The sequence below is a fragment of the Lepisma saccharinum genome, chromosome 16 (assembly GCF_977018435.1).
Source record: "Lepisma saccharinum chromosome 16, izLepSacc3.1, whole genome shotgun sequence".
NCBI classification, from domain to species: Eukaryota; Metazoa; Arthropoda; class Insecta; order Zygentoma; family Lepismatidae; genus Lepisma; species Lepisma saccharinum.
Genome location: NC_139244.1, coordinates 60,366,066 through 60,379,188, shown reverse-complemented (window position 1 = coordinate 60,379,188; position 13,123 = coordinate 60,366,066). Strand labels below are relative to the sequence as shown.

Here is a 13,123-nt window from a genome sequence, read left to right as displayed (position 1 = left end):
GATATGTATCATTAAGCTAAGGTGAAACAATGGACGAAAGGGAAAAGGAAATATAAGGTGTCAGTGTGTTCAAGGTCACATCATAGGTTTTGTCTGGAGTAACAGGAGAAAACCAAGGTAAAGCTTCCCAGTATGGAAAGCTATCAGATTTGAACCTCAACCTACAGATCAAAAGCCTCACCTGGATTCTTTTTTTACTTTAGATACAAATTTTGAACAGGAAATAGCAGACGATGCACCAAGACGCACAGCGCACCTAGCAGCGCACCTAACGGCAGCCAGAGAACTACGAACAAAAGACGCACGCCAAGCAACAGCGCAGCAAGTTCCAAGGAGGATGGTGGCAGTGGTCACTGAAATTAATCGAAAAAGAAGAAAAAACAGCTTCGCGGATAAAAGTGAGTACTAGTTTCTCCGTATTTATACGAGGGTCACTATTTATATTTTGAGCCTTGGCAACACTGATTGAAGTTAGGCGCGATTTGACGTCTGAACGGAATCGTCTGGCATTATTGACCATAACGTACTTCAAATGTTTTGTCAATAGCTTCATTTGTGTTGTTTATGTTGCCTTGGAGATTGCGCGACAACAATAAAATGGAATTAACTGGTGAACATTTTCGTGCGATGATTTTCGACGTGGATTATAAAGACAAGAGTGCATCGATCAACTTACTTCCACATTTGGCGATGAAACCCCATCCTTTGCCACTGTGAAACGCTGTTATAACGAATTTAATCGTGGCCGCCATTCGCTCACCGACGAGATTCGCGAAGGTCGTCCAAAATCAGTTGTTTTTCAAGAAAACATTGATGCTGTGCAAAACCTAATACTGCAAGATCGTCATGTGACATACTGTGAGATTGAGGCAACCATATGCATTAGTTCCACCAGCATATATAAAATATTACATGATCATTTAGCTGTGAGAAATGTATGTTCTCGTTGGATCCCACACAATTTGACAAAAACTCAAGAAGACGCTCGCGTCAATTGGTGCAAACAAATGCTCAATAAATACAATCGTGGTACTTCAAGAGACGTAGATAAGATTGTAACAGGTGACGAATCATGGATATATGCATATGAGCCGGAACGTAAACAGCAGTCGACTGCATGGGTGTTTCAAGATGAACCCAATCAAACAAAAGTTGTTCGCGCTCGAAGCACATCGAAACAAATGGTCGCCTGTTTTTTCGGGAAAACTGGTCATGTGGCAACTGTGCCTTTAGAGGAACGTAGAACGGTCAACTCTGAATGGTACACAACAATTTGTTTGCCAGAGGTCTTCGGTCAAATACGGAAAACAAACAAACGCCGTCGGATCATTCTTCATCAAGACAATGCCAGCTGTCACACATCTCGTCTAACAACCGACTTTATGAACAGTCAAAAAATCGAATTGATGGGTCATCCGCCGTACAGTCCTGATTTGGCACGCAATGACTTCTTCTTGTTCCCGAATGTCAAGAATAAATTGCGTGGACAACGATTTTCGTCGGCGGAAGACGCCGTTGATGCGTTCAAAAACCATATTATGGAGGTGTCTCAAGAAGATTGGAAAAACTGCTTTGACAAATGGTTCGAACGAATGCAAAAGTGTATTGACCATAAAGGAGAATACTTCGAAAAACAATAAAGCAGTTTTCAATGCCAAATTCCTGTTTTTTCATTGTTAGGCTCAAAATATAAATAGTTACCCTCGTATACTACCGCGTCTCTCTTTTCCCAATCATGAAAAAGGAAAGAGATATTGAGATATTTCTAACTCACTCACTCTCTAGCCTTCTTAAACCTGAAGGTTTATGGCTGCAGCAACACAGGCCTTCCATCTGTCCCTATCTCGAGCAAGATCTATATACTCTTTTCCATCCCTACCGATTTTCTTTAGGTCCATCTCAACGTTGTCCCTCCATCTTCGTCTTGGCCTTCCTACAGGTCTCTTGCCATCAGGTTTCCCAACAAGAATCCTGTAAACTCCTCTTTCCTCTCCCATTCGTGCCATATGGCCTGCCCACCTAAGTCTTCTTGATTTAATTATTCTAATAATATCTGGACATGAATACAAATTATGTAACCTTCTCCACTCACCTGTCTCCTCATCCCTTTTAGGTCCAAAGATTTTCCTAAGGATCTTATTTTCAAATACTCTCAATTTATGTTCCTCTTTCAATGTAAGGGACCGAGTTTCACACCCATATAATACTACAGGCAAAATTACTGTTTTGTATATTTTAACTTTTAGTTTCTTAGATATTAAACGAGAAGACAAAAGTTTATGAAGAGAGAAGTAACATGCATTTCCTGAATTAAGCCTACTTTTTATTTCCTCTTTAATATAGCTTTCACTTGTTAATATTACTCCTAAGTATTTGAATTTGGGAACTGATTCAAACGAGTTGTTATCAATAATTAGATTTTGATTATTACCTAACACTTGGTTTTGGCCTGTGAGCATATATTTAGTTTTCTCTTTGCTAACTTCCAAACCTATCTCTTTAGCAGTTTTGAAAAATATTTTAGCATTATTCTTAATTGTATTTATATCATTCCCTAATAAGTCTACATCATCTGCATATGCTAACAACTGAGTGTCATACCATTTTAGTCCTTCGTTAGTTTCTTTTACCTTCCTAACAGCATATTCTAAGGCAAAATTAAAGAGCAATGGAGATAATGCATCTCCTTGTTATAACCCATCATGAATTGTAAATTTGTCAGACACATTAATACCCACACAAATTTTACTTTCTGTTTCACTGGTGCATACTTTTATCATACTAACAAGCTTCTTAGATATTCCAAACTCTACTAATATATTATATAATTTATCTCTTTTGACCGAATCATATGCTTCTTTTGAAATCAATGAATAGCTGATGGACATTTTGATTATATTCCAATTTTTTTTCAAGTGTCTGTCTAATGTGAAAAATTTGATCTGTAGTTGATCTGTTACGTTTGAAACCACATTTATAATCACCTATAATTTCATTAGCATATGGGGTTAGTGTTGTTAAAAGAATGTTAGATAATATTTTATATGTTGTTGAGAGCAGAGAAATGCCACGGTAATTATTGCAGTTCATTTTAACATCTTTTTTAAACACAGGAACAATTATGGATTCTTTTCACTGTTGAGGGATTTCTTCTTTATTCCATATTAAACAAATTAATTTATGAATTTGACATATTAATGAATTTCCACCATATTTAATTAACTCAGCTGGTATTAAATCAATGCCAGGTGCTTTGTTATTCTTTAGCCTTTTAATAGCATCTTTAACTTCAGTCAAGTTAGGTTCTGGAACTAAAGGTTCTGCTGTGTGCACTTCATTTACTTCTGATTTATCTCCTACATGAACATTTAAAAGGTCATTAAAGCAGTTCTTCCATCTATTTAGAATATCGCTTGGGCCAGCTAGAAAATCATCTTTATCTTTTATCAAGTTTACTTTAGGTTGCCAAACCTTTCTAAATTCATTTACACCTTTATATAAATCTCTGATATTTTTGTTTTTGCTGTTTGTTTCAATTTCGTTAATTTTGCTTTTCAAGTAATCTCTTTTTTACTTCTAAACGTGTGGTTAACTTCTCGCTTTATTCTATTATAATTGCTTAGATTTGTATCATCAGAGTTATTATACCACCTAAGTCTAGCCTGATATCTTATTTCTATTAGATTATGACATTCAATGTCTGTTTCATTTATATTTTCATCATCATTTAAATCCTGCAAAACATCAAATCTATTTGACAGTTTAATTTGGTAATCTTTCTTAATTCTTTCATCAACAAATTTTCCTGTATTAAATTTTAAAACTTTTAGATTTTGTTGCTCATGATTTATCACTGCGAGTCTTTCTCTTAATTTAGCAATTACTAAATAATGGTCACTGACACAGTCAGCACCTCTATGTGTACGAACATCAATTATACTAGTATGCCTTCTATTATCAATAAGAATATGATCTATCTGATTATGAGTTTACCATCTGGAGAAGACCAGGTATACGAGGGTCACTATTTATATTTTGAGCCTTGGCAACACTGATTGAAGTTAGGCGCGATTTGAAGTTTGCACAGAATCGTCTGGCATTATTGACCATAACGTACTTCAAATGTTTTGTCAATAGCTTCATTTGTGTTGTTTATGTTGCCTTGGAGATTGCGCGACAACAATAAAATGGAATTAACTCGTGAACATTTTCGTGCGATGATTTTTTACGATTTTCGACGTGGATTATCAAGACAAGAGTGCATCGATCAACTTACTTCCACATTTGGCGATGAAGCCCCATCCTTTGCCACTGTGAAACGCTGGTATAACGAATTTAATCATGGCCGCCATACGCTCACCGATGAGATTCGCGAAGGTCATCCAAAATCAGTTGTTGTTAAAGAAAACATTGATGCTGTGCAAAACCTAATACTGCAAGATCGTCATGTGACATACTGTGAGATTGAGGTAACCATAGGCATTAGTTCCACCAGCATATATAAAATATTATTTATTTATTTATTTATTAATGCCTTGTTTTAAATTGCGGAGTTAAGGCCGTACAAAGCCTTTTCTTCCACTCAACCATACATTTAAAATTTTACATTATTATATTATACACAAAGTACATTAAGTCATTTCACATAGGTCCACACACACACATTATACTCATACACACAAGTCTTAAAGCCCTGAATATAACACACAAAATACAAAATATATAATACACAAAAAACTAAATATGGAATGAAAGAATGCAAAATTTAAAATTGTATTTAAGTAACTGCAAGGTATTTTAAGAATTCGTTCACTTGCACATGCTTTTTAGTCTGCTTGACAGGGGAAGATCTAACGACTACTCTGAAGAGAGTGGCGAACACGTCTGCTAAAGGAAGCGACGGAGCTTACTGCTCTAGTGCTTTCTGGCAACTGATTCCATAGTCTTACAGCCGATACGGAGAAAGAGTTGGAGAAGAAGTTTGATCTGTGGACGGGGATAGAGAGAACTGAGGAGCTGCGTGATCTGGTGTCGCGATCGTGAAATTCGTGAAGAAATTGGAAGCGAGAGAGGAGATAGGAAGGTGACTTGAGGTTGAGAACTTTGTAAAGTAAAATCAGTGTGTGCAGCGTTCGTCTTTCTTGCATACGTAGCCACCCCAATTTGAGAAAATAAGGTGATAGGTGGTCCCAATATTTTAAATTAAAAATGTATCGTACGCAGGCATTTTGAACACTCTGCAGACGTCTAGCTGACTCACCTGTTAAGCCGGAATACGCTACGTCACAATAATCTAAATGGCATAAAACTAGGGACTGACATAGTTTGGCCTTGATAGAGGTGGGGAGAAACTTGCCCATGCGTCTTATAGAATACAGAGATGCGAAGGCTTTTCTACACGCCGAACTTGTGTGATGTGACCACGATAAATTTCCGTCTAATACAATTCCCAGATCTTTAACAGTTTGGTTAAATGGAATGTGAGTCGAATTTACAAGAATGGAAGGCAGAATGTTAAGATCTACGTAACGTTTCAGTTTATCGGAAGCAATCAAAATTGCTTGTGTTTTGTTAGGGTTAATATACATACCATTGTCTAGCGACCAGTTAACAATCCTCTCTATATCTTCATTAACCTTGGAAATACCATCGCTTAACATTACTGGGGGTGCAGAATAGTACAACTGGAGGTCATCGGCATACAGGTGATAACGGCAGTGTTTCAAGATATTTGGCAGGTCATTAATGTATAAAGAAAATAATAAAGGGCCGAGTACACTTCCTTGCGGAACGCCACAAGTGATCTCAGATAGCGCCGAGCACTTTCCATCATAAATCACCCTTTGTTTACGTCCAGTTAAGTAGGATTTGACCCAGTCGGTTGCAGAGGTGGTAAAATTAAAAAATGATTTTAGCTTGGAAACGAGAATATCATGGTCGAGTGACTGGAAAGCTTTCGTGTAGTCCAATAAAACTAAAACTGTCGCCTGTCTGCAGTCCATAGCTTGTCTGACGTCGTCGGTTATGTGAGTCATGGCGGTGTTAGTGCTGTGATTAGGTCTAAATCCCGACTGAAACGGAGCCAGAACTTCATTTGTATGTCGGCTGATTTGGTCGTGAGCAATGTATTCTAAAGCTTTCGATAGCGCGGGAAGAATACTGATAGGTCGGAAATTGTCAATGGAAGTGGCGGGGTCAGTCTTGGCGAGAGGAACAACGTGTGCTATTTTCCACTTATCTGGAAAAATACCAGAGCGCAGAGAAAGATTAAAAATGTCAGTGATGTATGGCAATACATGAGGTAAAATCAGCTTTATTAGTCGCAATGGGAGGTTGTCGGCTCCTTCAGAACCAGATTTGATCCGACCGATTGCAGTTGCAACTTGGAACTCATAGACTTGGTTAAAATTAAACTCTATCATTTCTGTTTTGTGGTTTGCTATAGCTCTAATAGTAACATTTTTAGCATCCTTATTCATTGAATTAGAGAGAGAGAAATGCGTATTTAATTCATCAAGAGACTAAACACGAGTAGGATCTACGTTACGTTTCTCTCCTAGCCCTAGATTTCTTAAGTTATTCCACAACATTCGGGGGTTGCCTTGCATATTTAATAATTCGTAAGAAAGCCTTCTCTTTGCGTTACGCACGGCCTGATTACATTGATTTCTCAACACGCGGTAGTTATTAAAACTATTTGAAGTATTTGGAGATTTGAGGCGCTTGTCAGATTTAAACCTGCGGTGAGCCGAATCGCGCTCCGCCATAAGTGCGAGAATGCTGTCGGTCATCCAGGGGGAAGCAGGCCGCGTGACGCGTTTTTTCTTTAGTGGAGCATGTTTGTCGAAAAGGTGTAAGATTAGACTATTTAATTCGTTAAGCTTATCGTTAATATTAGTGAAGCTGTTTATTGAATTCCATGGGGTTCTTGTAGCATCTTCGTTTAGTGAAGCGGGGTTAATTTTCTTTAAATCGCGGTATTCAATTATGTTTGGCTTGGATTTCGGAACATTGAGCGAGTAAGCAACGTAAATAAGATCGTGGAACGAGAGACCGCAGGCACTCGTTTGTCCATGTTTGGTGATTCGAGAGCAGTCTCCTGTTAAGATAACATCTAGCCAAGAATGCGATGTAGCCGTGTGGAAGGTAGGATCGAGCTTCAAAATATTTAGATTGTAAGAAGAGATAGCAGCGCGGAATTTATTTACTTCAGGTTTGTCAGTTTCTAAATGAAAGTTCAGATCGCCCAGTAATAATACATGCGAGTACATGGGAATGAGTTTAGCCAGTTCCTCCTCACAATTTACAAAGCACGTTCCAGGTGGACGGTACGCAACAGCCAGCAGTAGCTTCTGTTTGTTGATGGTAAGTTCCAAGAAAAGATATTCTGTCATTCGTGCGTAGTTACTGTCAGATTTAGCCACAACCACCGCATTAATATCTTCCCTTATCAGTGCCATCACCCCGCCACCTCGTTTCCCCAACCTGTCGTTTCGGAAGACGTTGTAGCCTCGCAAGGAGACCATGCTGGAGGGTGTGAGGGGATTAAGCCACGTCTCCGATACAAGAATGCAGTGGAGATTCAGGGGGGAGAAAATAGCTTTGAAGCTATCGAGGTGCGCTTCGATGCTCTGTGCATTCACGTGTGACACCAACAGTGAGTTCGGACAAGTCTTCAGCTCGTTTCCGAGAATTTCGGCTGTGCTGACCGCGGGGGGCGGAGTGCCAGGGCAATTAGCAGAGCGACGACGCTCTTCAGAATTTCGTCCACTGTCACCGAGATGCGTTGTTGCCAGATTAGCCATTTTTAGAATTGAGGTTTAACGAACAGAAACAAGATGGGAAAATAAACATTAGCATACCAAAATTAAATTTAGAATTATTACTTACCCTGTCAAGCAGAATAGCATGGAGGAAAGCATCAGGGAATGACACACACACACTCACATTAAAAAACGATAACATAAAAAAGAACCCGGACAAAAAACTCACACTAAACACACATGATTTGAGCACATCACACACACAATTATTCATACACAGCGTATCAGAACGACAAAAGTCACATATGCTCTTCATTACACTTCACACTCAGTTCGCGTTGCACCCCATCTCAAGGGAGAACGTCAAGATCCTCGGGGGAAGATATAAGGTAGCGACGACCTCCGTGAGATACGAAAATGCGCCCGTCTTGACTCCAGGCATTGCATGATCATTTAGCTGTGAGAAAGGTATGTTCTCGTTGGATCCCACACAATTTGACAAAAACTCAAAAAGACGCTTGCGTCAATTGGTGCAAACAAATGCTCAATAAATACAGTTGTGGTGCTTCAAAAGATTGTAACAGGTGACGAATCATGGATATATGCATATGAGACGGAACGTAAACAGCAGTCGACTGTATGGGTGTTTCAAGATGAACCCAATCCAACAAAAGTTGTTCGCGCTCGAATCACATCGAAACAAATGTTCGCCTGTTTTTTCGGGAAAACTGGTCATGTGGCAACTGTGCCTTTAGAGGAACGTAGAACGGTCAACTCTGAATGGTACACAACAATTTGTTTGCCAGAGGTCTTCGGTCAAATACGGAAAACAAACAAACGCCGTCGAATCATTCTTCATCAAGACAATGCCAGCTGTCACACATCTCGTCTAACAACAGACTTTATGAACAGTCAAAAAATCAGTACAGTCCTGCTTTGGCACCCAATGACTTCTTCTTGTTCCCGAATGTCAAGAATAAATTGTGTGGACAACGATTTTCGTCGGCGGAAGACGCCGTTGATGCGTTCAAAAACCATATTATGGAGGTGTCTCAAGAAGATTGGAAAAACTGCTTTGACAAATGGTTCGAACGAATGCAAAAGTGTATTGACCATAAAGGAGAATACTTCGAAAAACAATAAAGCAGTTTTCAATGCCAAATTCCTGTTTTTTTATTGTTAGGCTCAAAATATAAATAGTGACCCTCGTATTTATGGATATCTTTATGTTTAAAAGTGGTACTTTTCACAATTAAATCCTTTGAGGTTGCAAAAGTAATCAATCTGATACCATTATCATTACTTAATTCATGAAGACTATATTTACCAATCGTGGGTTTAAATGTCCCTTCTTTGCCAATCTGTGCATTACAGTCACCTAAGAGAATTTTCATATCATGCTGAGAAAATTTATCAAAGATCTGTTCTAACTCTGCATAAAAATCATCTTTAGCATTATCATCTTTATCTTCCGTTGGTGCATGTATGTTTATTAAAATAATTTTACACCACCTACCCTGTAAAACTGTATATGATATCCTATCATTAATAAATTCTACTGTTTTAAGAGCCGAGATAATTCTATTGTTTATGAAAAAGCCTGTTCCAAAATTATGATTTTCAGTACCACCGTAGGAAAAAGTGATATATTTCTACTCTTAAAAAATAAAGAAATAAAAATAATAAAAGGGTTAATTAACATCATCTTTATTCACAAACAGATATTAATTAATATTACTCGATTGTTTTAAAACCTGTCACTTTACATATGTACATGGCAAAATTGTTGTTTGTCAGATAAAATAAAACCATCTACAGCCAATCCTCAAAGTTCTTGTTTCTTAACATTTTTATCCTGAGCTGCAAAAGCTCTTGTCTCATTCAAATATTTCGTGAAATCTTTTTTCCTGGAAAAGAAGGGGAACTATATTACTGAAGACTCATTACATACAAATCACTTCTTATAATTATAAATTCCATAATCCATCTTATTTACTGCTATTATTATTCAGAAATAACATATTCCTTCTTTTTACAAGAGGTGACAAACTTCTTGTTTAGTTAATCAGACCAAAAGTTGTTGAGAGTACATATTGTATTAAATCGGATGTAAGATGGCTGACTGTCCATTTGTGATGAAACATGAACTCATAGTTGATGTGCGTTCTGTTTACAAACTGACGATTCCAGCCAGCCCCCATGGCAAAGTGGTTTGCACATCATGCTACAACACCAGGGGTATCGGGTTTGAATCCCAGCCTGGGCATAGATGTTTGTGAGTGTCCATTCATCAATTTCATCACTCATCCCCATCTTTGCAATTGGGCAAAAGTGGCACAAAAGCGAAGTGAAATAAAGCAACTTAATCTGATGATTCCACATCAAATCAAGGTGAAACATGGTTACTTAAAACGTTTATTGTTGTTTGTGGTTTGGTGGTGTGAACGCCAATAGAAGTAAAGGAGACTCGCCTCCTAGACACGAATGTAGCAGAAGACTTGTGCGAGACTCAGGGCAGTGCGAGAGTGAAAATTTTGTTTTAAACTCTCTACAGGAAGCAGTTGTCATGCAGAAATGCTTGTGAAAGTTTCGTTTTAGATTCTCTACACTACTCCATTTTAAAGAAGTTTCCACGAATAAGTTTTTGTGGGTCTTTCAATCTAAAAGAGTAGTGCACGAAATACTCTTATCCTAAAAAGCTTTGTTTTAAACCCTCTACAGGTGTCAATGTTTTTCTTTAGGCATTTCTCTTGAGTCTTCTTGAAGCAGCGTTTAGGCAGTCTTCACAAACAAAACTAATGCTTTATCATTAGCCAAAGACTTCTTGTGACATGTTAACAGTAGGTATAAGTAGAGCAGAGCCCACTCATTTATTTTTGAGGTTGCATTAGTCACTTTTGTGCTCATTCACTTGTTTAATTGCGTGCAATGGATTTCTGTCATAATACGTATACATACCAGTGAGTATGATAGAATAAATTTAATGTACAATCAAAATCAATCCATGGTGTGTTAACATGAAGACTTCTAGCTAACAAGTACACACAGCTTGTCAGTCATCCATGACTAAGGGATACAAATACCTATTGTTTGTATCTCTTGGCCAAATTTTGGACCATCAAGCACTTGTGTACAGTCACGGACAATTCTGGATTGTAATTATCTAATTGAAAGTCGTTGTGGTAGTTACAATCCAGAAGTGTCCATGATTTTTTTCCTTATAAGTTAGATTATTCGTTTTTTCGGCTTTACTATTCACATGTCGATAAACCAAAGTCAAGCTGGCAGTGACATTGGAGCAAAAAAACCCTTTTAAAGATTTTCTTCCTTCAAGATCCAGGTGTGAGGCTTATTTGAGGGCAAGATGTAATCAAGTCAATATGATAATTTGTTACAAAAATTGCTATGCTATGTTGTAATCTGGACTGAGACATGAATTCTTCAGATATTGTTTTCACATACTACTCATGCTTATCCCCATCAAAAAAATGAAACAATAAGCTGAAAAAGGAAAATGTCTCAACACACAAAAACAAGACACTAGTAAATGTCGGATACAATTTTAGTAGATACGAAACTTGAAGGCAACATGATTACATAAATACACCTCCGAGTGCTGATAGTCTTCGCTAGAATACTTTGCTGATGGCCCTGCTCTCTTATTGCACATCTTGAGTAATGAATTGTTTGTAATACACTATCACATCCTCAATGCATGGAAATATTGTACACATCTCTGGAATCATGATGCTATTAACATATTAGTTTGTGTGTGTGTACCTATGAAATGCAAGAAGGTAATATATAACACATGCTATGTGCTGATAATTATGTATGGAGCAGAGACTTAAACAATGACAGAGAGACAAAAGAAAGATGGAGGCAGTGGAGATGAAATTTTTAAGGAGTATATGGATTAGACTAGAAGGGATAGAATAAGGAATGAAGAGATCCGACAGACAGTGGGTGTAGTGAAGCTTCAGGACAGGATAGATCAGGCACAGATGAGATGGTTCAGGCACATGAAGAGGATGGATGCACAAAGACTACCAGTAACAGCTTAATAAGACCAGGAAAAAATGGAAAGGCTTGACTTCTTTGCCGACCCAGCCAGAGGCCCATAACGGCGATGGATGATGATGATGATGATGATGTGTGTGTGTGTGTGTGTCAGTATTTACTGCATAATTATATGAATATTGAATATTTCACACAAAATAATAATTTAAAAAATCATTATGAAAAAATACTTACACATTATGTTTTAATTTTAAGTGGTATCTCATAGTTTGGGGTTTGTTCTTTATGATTCCACAGAATGTACATTTGTATGGGCCAGTATGGTCTGACATAAAATGTGCTCTAAGAGGGCGCAGTTTGGGGTAAACTTTGTTGCAATTCGCACATGCAAAACTCTCTCTGTCAAGATCATCTTGAGAACCTGCAAAATGGATACATTTGCAGGAATTATATGTATTATAAATAAATGCATTGAGGCAAATTCCATGCAACTTACCTGTAAAGGTTTCATTGATTTCATGGTCCCTGTTAAGACATGTTCTGAATATTGCTAACTTCTCTTCTTGAATGGATAATGTATTATAATGGAAAATATAATTCAAAGGATGGTCAATAATTCTTGAATAAAGATAAAACCTTCCCTCGCATATTAGAACATGGCACAATCATCTATTTTATTTTTATACATGACTTTCATTGGTAAGATGGACTAAACTACATTTTAACATGGACTCACTGCATCTTTCTCTTCACGATCAATATTTGAGGGCACATTACCACAGAAAAATTACGGTTATATGTGTACTACTGTACTTGGTGTGTACGAGGCTCATTTTGCCTGATCGAGTGTTATTTCCTTGAGCAAACAGCTCTCAATTCCATACGCTATCTAGGGTTGTCTGTGCAAACTATTTGGTGTGAAATCCTGCAACACTACCATTTCTTCAGAGACTGGGTGAATCACAGAGCCACTTTATGAAGGGACATGTCTAGAAAAAAATTCCCACCTGAAATCACTTACCCTTGGAATTGAACTTCGGTTTCTCACATGGGAGTCAAGACACCTTACTTACTGGACCACTGTGGCTTTTAAAATTACTGTATTGAGTACTTCAATGATATTTTTTTTATTTGCTTCTTAAGAAAACAACAGGTCTCTGTTATTATCTTATAAGAGGCTTTTCTTTCCTTGACACCTGTTCATAGAAGCATAAAAAATACAATTACTAACTGACAAATTCACATGACCACATGTCAACCCGCAACTGGTCTCCTGGAGGAAGTGTAATGACTTTTCTCCAGACATTTCAGCCTGTGTATGGGACGACACATTTTCATAT

General features: G+C 37.7%; 1 protein-coding gene across 4 annotated transcripts in view; it reads right to left on the bottom strand.

Annotated features, from left to right (window-relative positions):
* Positions 1 to 9,505: 9,505 nt before the first annotated feature.
* Positions 9,506 to 13,123, bottom strand: part of LOC146000111 (uncharacterized) — a 41,074-nt gene continuing 37,456 nt past the window's right edge. For 3 of the 4 annotated variants that reach the window (XM_083137453.1, XM_083137452.1, XM_083137455.1), the window contains 2 exons: positions 12,018 to 12,204; positions 9,506 to 9,670 (listed from right to left, as the gene is read on the bottom strand). In XM_083137453.1, the coding sequence (XP_082993579.1) occupies positions 9,589 to 9,670; positions 12,018 to 12,204 (269 nt within the window). In that variant the 3' untranslated portion in view covers positions 9,506 to 9,588. The remainder of the gene's footprint in view (positions 9,671 to 12,017; positions 12,205 to 13,123) is intronic. The other variant, XM_083137454.1, reaches the window with a different exon arrangement.